Genomic DNA, 10,380 nt, shown 5'->3' on the forward strand with positions numbered 1-10,380 from the left:
ACGAACAACATGGACAGACTGTCAACACGGTGAGGATCTACTGTATAGATAGAGATCCCATAGCCCGGAGGGGCGGCTATATGCTGCGGTGTAAAAGTAACTCAGTACATTTACTCAAGTAGTAACTTAAACTTAAGTATAATTTTGAGGTGTTTTTACTTTACTGGAGTAGTTCCAATTTTCTGTACTTTTACTTCTACTCCGCTACATCTCAGAGGTAAATATTTCACTTTTACTTCACTGCAATTATTTGAAAACTTTAGTTACTAGTTACTTTGTAGATTTTGATTATTATTACAAAACATAGATTACCCACTTCATCCTATACATCCTATACATTTCGGCCATCTGAAAATGTATATCGAGCTTGTAGATTTCAAAATAATTTTTATACATTTGAAAACTTGCGAAATGGGACATTCTGCATAATAAGTACTTTCTACCTTTGGTACTTTAAGTACATTTTGATACCAATACTTTTGTACTTTTACTCAAGTAAACTTTGAATTCCGGACCTTTACTTGTAACAAGAGTATTTCTATATTACAGTATTGATACTTTTACTCTTGAGTAAAACATGTGAGTACTTTTACCACCACTGGTTATATCATATGTCACACAATTGTGGAATGAGTTGATGATGCTGGATGCTGTGAAAAGAGGTGATTGTGCAGGATGGGCGCTGCCATGTTGGTTCTGTTTGAAGCTCTTGCGCGTAGTGTGTAAGTAGGCGGAGCAGAAACATGCCATGAAACATAGTGTAAAACAGTGGTTCTAAAAGTGGGGTCATTTCGTTTCAGCTAGCGATTCAAGGGCTGGAGCCAGGCGGACCAGTTACTGCAATTTGTAACTGGTCCTAGAAATGTCTTACCCCCCCCCCCCCCCCCCCTTGAAAATAGCAGATCTACAAGCTCACAACACTTGTGAGCTTGTAGATCTGCTATTCTTGAAATGTCAATATTTTTGAAACATTTTAACAACCCAAATCTTGTATAGGGGTCCATGGCTGGTACTAAATCTTAATATGCTGTTTGGGACCAAAGTGTTGGTGAGATGGACGACAGAGTGACCAATAACAAATCATAATAAAATTAATATCCATGAAAATCCTTGATTATTACTAAGTGGTTATTACAACCACTGATTGACAAACCTCCCTCTCAGACTATGGTTGAGGCTGAGTTAGGTCTACACTCTATATACCCAAAATGTTTGAATTTGCCCTTTTTCAGAGATATTATAACAAGTATCATCCTCAAATTCTCAAGTCATCAAGTAATAACGGTCAGGTGACAAGAAGGTCAGTTGGCTGGCTCTCATGCATTGAAGGAGGCATGAGCTCGGCCCTGGCCTCCCTCGGCTGGTGGGGGGAGTGTAGTGCCCAGGATCACTTAGCAAATTGGTACCGGGTGGAAAAAAAGGGTTACAAAATCGAGGGATAAAAATTATTAGAATTTTTTTAAATAAAAATCAAGTAATAACATTACATATATTTGGGCCCCTAGCTCAAAAAATATATAATAAATAAATAAATGGATAAATACAAGTTTATGTTTATGAGTGTCTGCTGATCTGACTGCAATTAGCCATTCTCTGAAATGTTCCCCAGGTGCTGTTGTGTGAAATCAAAGTGATTGGGCAGGCCGCCCCTACAAACTATGGGATCTTGTGGTCACCGTGAGGAATGAGTGCGCATGTCAAGCCTGTCAGGGCCAATGGAGCTTTGGGTTGGCATGCTGACAGCCAATGAGCTTCTACTCTACTCGCTCGGTGCGCTGGCAATAAAATGGAGTGGAGTTCAGTCTCGCCCCGCTTCTCTTCTCTTTTGACGGGAAATGAAAGGGGAAATCCGAGTTACGTCACCCAGGATCAGCCGTCAGCCGACCTCATTAACGTGCTGGGTCTTCGGCTATTTGTCCAATCAACTGGCCGGACGGTATCGGCTGGGCGTGCTAGAAGGGGTGGTGGATGTTTTTAATTTTCATAAAGCATCAGAGCATGGGTCTTCAAAAGGAGGTCTGGGAGCCCTAGGGGGTCCTCAGAGTAACTACAGGCGGTCCGCCAAATCTTTGTGTGATGGGGAACATAAGCCGAAAATAGCAGATCCATAAACTCATAACACCTGTGACTGTGAGCTTGTAGATCTGCTATTTTCAGAGAGTTGGTGTAGAGGGAAAAAGAAAAAGCCAACAGCCAAGTTAAATATTGAGGGTTTCAAAGGTTAACTGTCTGAAAATACATGTTTAACATGAATCCAACATATTATGAAATCTAAGAAAAAATGTAATCTGCAACACAATCTAATTCAATATGTAGTAGTGGGGGTCCCTGCTTCATCTCTCTCTCAGCTAGGGGGTCCTTCGCCTGAAAAATGCTGAAGACTCCAGCATTAGAGAAACAGGTGTGACACATACACACCAAATGCCTGATGTCAGGAGATTAGGCAAATAAATAGCCTAGGATATTTTTAAATGTAATAATAAAAATTTGCAGGGATAATAAAGGTTTTTTTTTAAAGGAAAAAATAAAACTCTTTTGTGATCAATATTCTAAGGCTATTGGTAACTCCCTCAGCAACTGACTGCACAAAGATTTTGACATTTTAACATTCCTCAGTTTCAAACTTGGGAAAGGAGTGTAGTATCTTGTAGGCCTATCTTTGCTCCAAATTTGTATGACCCTGAGTTTTACATTGATTTGTCTAATGTAGAATGGTAGGTTAAGGAAGAAATTCCTCATGGGGCTTTCTCTTTATCTCATTCGTTATTAGTATTTCTTTTAATTTAATTATTATTATTAGTGTATTGATCTGAGCCAAGTCTCCTGAGGAGGCCTGTCTGAAGCCTGTCCTAGACAGGGGTCTCCAGATGTAAAAACAGATGAATGAGTGTATTTTCATATCATATTATTGTTCTTGTTGTGATGTGATGCTGTTAGCACATCTTGACAAACCCTCTTGATTCTTAAATGGGCTACTTCTGTACTTCTGTACCAACAACAGGAGATAAACTTAGCCTTTTCATAACTATGATAGTTGTGATGTTTGACTCACAACTATTTTTTTGTAGGACAAAGTAACAGAGAGATGGAGAACGGGGAATTTATTTTGTTCTTTTTATTTGATGTTTTACATCATAAACATTTTTTGTACAGGGTATCATCATCATAATATGGACATCGATAGGATGGAACCAGTGGCCTGCCACTAAACAATAATAATAACCATAATAAAAAATTATAATAACCTCCCATATTCACAAAAAAAAAAAGATACAGAGATCATGTTCAATACAGGCTGTCTTAACTCTGTGATCGGATCAGATTTCCTGTTTATATATGAGGAAGTCATAAGGTGTCTAAAATACCACCTTTTCCATGTCTACATGAGAACAGCACTCTCAGGGTGAGGTTTGCTGTAGTAAACAGCCCATTGGTTAGGGTTACATAGGTACTGGTTGCCTAGGTCAGTGGTTCTCGGGCATTTTCATGTCAAGGACCCCAAAAATGATATGTATTTGGCTGCGGACCCCCATCTGAAAGGATGTGTTCCAGTTTCAAAAATAGCAGATCTACAAGCTCACAACGTCAAAGTGGTTAAACTGATTTTGATTCTATATAAGCTAATTTTGCTGGGGACCCCTTGGACCCTCTCAAGAACCCCCGAGGGTTCCTGGACCCAACTTTGAGAACCACTGGCCTAGGTGACGTTTTCCTCTGTTGTCTGATGGTGCAACTATATGATGACATCCTCTGATTGCCTGTGATCCATGTCATATGAGCACGGTATCATTCATACTGTACAGTACCAACACTAGCAAATACTAGATGGCCTCATTAACATTCATATTAATATTAATATTAACATATTAATATTAATATTGACATTATTCATGCACGTCTGTCCCATATAACATACATTTCTTCATATTTGTACCAAGTAGGAAATGATGGTCTCCACTGTAACATGGTCATAAACATACTAACACTACTGGTGTTTTATCGTACAAACTTTTTACACTGTTTAAAAATGACCCAACCAAGGATTTTTACACTTTTAAAAATGGCGTGTTGTTTTCCTGTCAGCCCTCAATGGTGTTTGGGCTCAGCTTCTCTCCAAATCAGTTTTATGCAACACAAAATAACATCAATAACCCAGATACTCCAGACAAGTTCAAATCAACACTGGAAAGTATAGCATATTCAGGAAACACGCCCATATTTGGATCAAACAAACGTGTTCAAAACAAAATAATAATATTAATAATAATGAAAAAAATAACCGTAATAAACACATACTTTCGATTGAAAATGATAAATTATGTAAAAACCACAGATTAGAAAAGCTGATGTGAGACAAATAAAAACATTTGAACTACACCACTGTAATGACGGATTCCAACTGTAAGAGAAAGCTGCTGAATTGTACACACGATCCAGATTATATTATTACATTAGATCATTAGACTATACTTCATAAATGCCAGAGGGAAAGGGTCATGTTAATAATGGAAATGGAAACTAATATATGGTTCATAGTTTGAATTTTATGGAGAATATTTCAGCATTATTTGACTTCTTTCTCACTAATAAGGTTAGAAGTGGTTATAAACTGATATGTGTTGGTATTCAGAATGAAGTAAAAACACGTATGTAAAAATGTTGTTATGTTATAGTTGTGTTTGTAGGCTTTTGGCACATTGTTGAAATTGAAGAGTACGTAACCATAATAACACTGTTGTTCTTCATGCACACTACAGAACCAGTCTGAAATGGTTAAAACCGGACAACACATGCTCAGCCCGGTTCCCAAACCAAGCCGCAGACACAAATACAGAGAAAAGAAAAAAAGAGAAAATTACATAAAAACATTAATCACTGGGAGTTTTAAATAAAATTCTCTGGATAATGTTCACCATATTCTCATAATTCATGTCCATGGGTAGCACAACGGAATTCAGCTCTAGTGCCTCCAAGGGGTCCAGACCCTTCCATATGCCACTGAACGCAAGACCTTTTATTATCAGATCATCCCAAGCCTGGTTTATACCCTGTAAACACACCCAGTACAGACTACAACCATAATAGGCAGAGTTAGTCAAAGTTGGACGAGAGACATGTATAGACACAGTTACTCCAGTTTCTGTGTTGTGTGTAGAACAATATCCTCTATAACATCACCACAGTGACATGGACAACATTCTATAAAGACCAGCTGTAATAAAAACCACCAGTTACAGATAAAGGAGTCAACATGGTTGCCACAGTGTAGACTCTGATGGTCTAACCTTGACTGTGTATGGCTCTAGTGAGTAGGATGTAACGGAAACTTGCACAAAAGGAGAGGAACAACCTATAGGCTACCTCCATGGGAACAACTAACATTAGTCTTCTAGCCATTAGCAGCTCAGTGAGACACATGACCGGAGTGTCCAAGTGAGAATAAATAATATTTACAAACATTTCTCTTTTTTTCATCATTAACCAACTTGCATCAAATGACCACGCCAAAACATACATCATATTGAATAACATTAATAATAATAACAGCATATCATATAGAATAATAACATTAATATTCTGTTTTCACTGAGAGAGGGAGAGCGAGTCACAATGATAAAAAAAATGACAAATCTGTCCTTCTTCTACCTCTCCCGTTTCTCCTATCTCTTCTTCTACTGTAGGATCTGGTCCACGTACTCCTTACTATAGGTTCATTATAATGTTACTGATCTAGGATCAGATCCTTTTGTGGTTGCAATGTCGCTGACCTAGGATTTGAACATCACTGTGCTGTTGAAGTAGAAAGAGAAATGAGTAGAATGTAAAATGAATGACTAGAATATAAAAGTGCAACAATGTAAATGGACTTATGATGTTATGGAACTTCAACTGATTCATCTTTTCATATTATATAGTATTATTATTACTATTAACAAGTTTTTTTTTCTTTTTTACAAATGGTTTAATTACTAGGGCTAGGGTTGCTATCGCAATGTGCTGACTGGACTGTATTCATTCACTTATACAAACAGCAGTCTCTCGGTCCCAAAAGAAATGTAAATGTTTCAAAAACATCAGAGATAAAATACAATTTTGGTTGAATCATAATTCCTGGTCTGTGTATATACTGTAAAAGGTTGCTTAATGAGATCTCTGCTCGTCTGATCACCATGCATCCCCAGAGAGCATAGAAGCTGTGCACAAATGGTGCAAGCTCTCCAGAGCATGGGATGCTGGGAAATGTTTCTTGAACACCCAACCAAGGGCGTGGCTTGGAACACACCAGTCAACCAGTAAAACTCACCAGTCAGCCAGTAAGAAAGGGAACTTTACATTTGAGTCCATAATATTCAGGGGTTTAGGGAATACAAAAGTCCATCTCAGGCTTTATGGAGGGCAGAATTGATAGGGCAAACATTTGGGAAATTTAAGGGGTACACTGATATGAAAAATATCTTAGGAGTGCAGGTGAAGTCATTTTATCTTCTTTTTTACAGATCCCAAGTTGGTCTACACATTTGGACTCCGCTTCTTTTCAACAGGCGTTTAAAACCTTGCAGGCTTACGTCGGGTCAGGGGAGAAAGAAATAGGGAAGCTCTTCAATGTTCTCTACTATCTCCATCTTGTTCTTGGTTTTGCTTTTCTCTTTTCGGAGGGACTCAAATTAGCACCCTTCTGTGAGTCATTCCCACTGCTCCACAGCACAACAATGGGATGTGACAACTATTCCGGTATCTGTCCACTTGTCTGTTCATTAATCTGTCCATCTTGGTTCCAACATGGTCAGTTTAGAACAGACAACCCCTCTTTCAGTCAATAACACCTGCTGAGGAAGGCTTCACGCCGAAAGGCGTCCGTGTATGCTGTCCGTGCATCTATGAACTAAAAGTACCAGAAGGACTTCGGAGTGCTGGCTATTACTTTCTTACCATCAATAACACCTAACTGTGCTACAGACAGACAAACAACAGGAAGTTCTTCCTTTGTTTTAACGGTCAGAGCTCATGACTTGCATTTAGATTTCATATCAACAATAAATATACCATATATTTGATTAAATTATAAACTATCTAACGTTACTTCTTTCACTACTCCACCAATAGTGTTTTTTTATCTCTGTAGGACAGACAGTTAATTAATATTCTACACTGAATACAGATATCTTGATATCAAAATGTAGGTTTTCTGTTTTAGCCAGGGCGAAAGAGAGAGAGAGAGAGAGAGAGAGAGAGAGAGAGAGATTTGTCAGGTAGTTTTTGTGTTGATGATTACTGCTCACAACAGAGGTTTAACACAGCAAATTCCATGGCCATCTCCAGCCAGTAGATTTTTTGGAGATATCTTGTTTAGGACTAAAGTGTTGGACTGACATTGCCATCCTTAGAGCCCCGTCGCTAGCAGGACTAAAATCACAGAGAAGCTGAGAATAAGCATGCAACATCAATACACACACACACACCTGTGTGTGTGATGTTGTGTACGTGTACGTGTGTGTGTGTGTGTGTGTGTGTGTGTGTGTGTGTGTGTGTGTGTGTGTGTGTGTGTGTGTGTGTGTGTGTGTGCGTGTGTGCGTGTGTGTGTGTGTGTGTGTGTGTGTGTGTGTGTGTGTGTGTGTGTGTGCGTGCAATGGTGTGTTGGCATACGTGAGTAATGGTGTGTTTGAATTTTTTGTTGTGTATTTTAACGGCATGTTTCATCCAAATGTTCTGTGCTGCTTGTTTTCCTTGTCCAATACAAATTAATCTACATCATCTTTCTCCTCCAATAGATTCAAATGCTCTCCTCCCCTACTGCTGCTAGCTCCTCCCCCTCCTCTTCCAGGCTCTCTGCGATTGACCCATGGATCAGTAACTCCTCCCCCCTGCCTGCACGTGATAGGACGTCCATCCAGCGTTGCTGTAGCTCCTCCCCCTCAGCGCTGAAGTAAAGAGTCAGGTGACTCTGACTGATCTTGAAAGCATGACGACGCTCCAGACGGTCACATGACTCTGGCAGAGAAACCTCCCAGCCAATCAGAGGCACACTACGCTGAGCTTTGACATCCTGAAAAAAAAGAAAAATCATAATATTTATTCATACATAATAATAATAATAATTATTATTATTATAATAACAATTCTTATCTGTGGTGTGTATATGTACGTATGTAGCATTACATATTACATACATACATTACAGTGTGTATATACTACACATGTAGTATTGCCTGCAGTGTCAATTATGTAGTAGTATAGTATAAATAGCATATACATTATAAATATACAGAGTATATAATGTGTAGTACATAATATGTAGTATTATGAAGTACCTGTGGAGCTCCATAAACATACAGTACGAGTGGTTCACTGTCTGGGATAACGAACCATGCTTTCTGCCAGCCCCTCCCCACTCCTCTCTCCATGTAGTACAGGAAACTGCACATAACGCTGTTCTCCGCTGCCAATGATGCCTGTTTCTATGGAGACACAATCACACACGGATTTGGTTTCATGGATAAAAAGAGAGAAAAAATTATTATTATAAAATTATTATTGTATAATGATTAGGCGATACATTCCCTGACTGAGGCGATAGGCGATAGGGAAAGGCCATGGAATCACCAAAATAAGATACTATAAGATAAGATAGACCTCGATTCAGGTGTCAGCAACTAGAGGTCTTCATAGGTCCATGCAAACCGGAAAACCTGAGACCCAAGACGATCCGGGTCCTAAATCTTGATGTCTCATGTGTACGGGTTAGGTCTATTATAAATGCTGCAAGTCTCGAGTAAGCCAATCTGAAACTGTAAGCCAACCCATGGCGATCCGATCAGCTTTTCCTTTTTTCATATTAAAGTCTTTAATCTTTGTTTAAAAGTTTTCCATATTCAAAAACCAGATTGTCTTTTCTCTCATACAGTATGCTATGACTCATGGGTGAGCGTCAATTGTAGATACTGAGTGAGCAGAGTGGAGTGATGAAAACATTGCTATATATTCCTGTTCCTGTATATTTTGGACTTATGGTGGACCATACAGTACATTTCTTTGGAAATACAAGGTAGAAGCCATCCATGAAACAGTGAGTTCAGCATTGTTTTATGAAGCCTTGCTGAATATATAGTCTATATAATTTGTATAAACAAAATATGCATTGAAACATATTACTTATTTTGTAATTATATGGATATTAAATTGTTAAATTATAGCTATAGCATGATATATCCATTTATTCTCAGGCATGCTGCCCCTAGAGTCCGGCTGGTCGGATGAGCACTAGATCTGTTAAGGTCCATTGGGACACAGGTCTGATTGTCCTTGGGTTCATTTCGGACCATGTCTGATTACCCTCTGGTCCATTTCGGACCGGGTCTCTGTTATGCATATTAGAGTCTGGTAACAAAACAACAGCTCCATTCTGACCGGGTCCAACTTGGTAGAAGACTTCTAGCAGCAACAGCAATGAAACACAGGAGAGAACAGGAACCCTAGAACCCTAAAAAATCATTTTGCACACATGTTGTAATCCGCCTCTCACAGTGCAGATCTCTCAGATCTTGTAACTCATCTTGTTTTCTCCACTTCAAAATAGTGTGCAGATCTTGTAATGGTTTGCGAGTACAGAGCTTCTGTCAACAGATTAGTCGGCAAGTATGAGGCGATGTTCTGGACAAACCTCAAAGAAAACTATGTTGAGTGTTACTTAGAAATATTCTGATAGACACAGAGGAATACACACAACAAGGTTACACTAACCTCCAGTATGGACCGCCTCCTCTGTGTGCTACTGGTCAGTAAGGCAGGGGAGGGCGGGACTCCAACCAGTGTAGTGTAACAGTCGATACAAACACGATTGGTTCGGTTATTGTCGTATGACAGCCGCGCGCGGAACTCTGAACACTTCCCACAAACCACCTGCAACACATAACAACAGAAACACACAACACAACAATCACAAACAATCCACAAAATCATCAGAAACACACAACACAACCATCACAAACACAACAATCAACCATCACAAACACAACAATGACATATACACAACACACACAGGCCAGTATCTGTAGTATTACTAATAGTAATTGTAGTAGTAGCAGTAGTACTTACATGTCCACAAGCCTTACAGTGATGGCGTCTCTTAGTAATGGAGTTAAACGGTTCCTGGCAATTCATACACAAAGTCACTTCTTTCTCCCTGATTGGAGTTGGAGCTCTCTTTCCCAACTCTACACAACTCTACAGAGAGAGAGAGAGAGAGAGAGAGAGAGAGAGAGAGAGAGAGAGAGAGAGAGAGAGAGAGAGAGAGAAAGAGAGAGAAAGAGAGAGAGAGATTGAGAGAGAGAGAGAGAGAGAGAGAGAGAGAGAGAGAGAGGGAGGGCGGGGAAAAGGGGGAGA

At 39.3% G+C, this 10,380-nt stretch overlaps 1 protein-coding gene across 1 annotated transcript in view; it reads right to left on the reverse strand.

Moving 5' to 3' along the window:
* Window positions 1-3,149: 3,149 nt before the first annotated feature.
* fgd1 (FYVE, RhoGEF and PH domain containing 1) overlaps window positions 3,150-10,380 on the reverse strand; it is a 33,732-nt gene continuing 26,501 nt past the window's right edge. Inside the window, exons 15-18 of the mRNA XM_080445440.1 lie at window positions 10,093-10,221; window positions 9,739-9,897; window positions 8,310-8,456; window positions 3,150-8,044 (exon numbers count right to left, since the gene is read on the reverse strand). Coding sequence (XP_080301566.1) covers window positions 7,772-8,044; window positions 8,310-8,456; window positions 9,739-9,897; window positions 10,093-10,221 — 708 coding nt within the window. The 3' untranslated portion in view covers window positions 3,150-7,771. The remainder of the gene's footprint in view (window positions 8,045-8,309; window positions 8,457-9,738; window positions 9,898-10,092; window positions 10,222-10,380) is intronic.

Source organism: Gymnoscopelus braueri (assembly GCF_963280865.1).
Source record: "Gymnoscopelus braueri genome assembly, chromosome: 12".
In the NCBI taxonomy this organism is placed as follows: Eukaryota; Metazoa; Chordata; class Actinopteri; order Myctophiformes; family Myctophidae; genus Gymnoscopelus; species Gymnoscopelus braueri.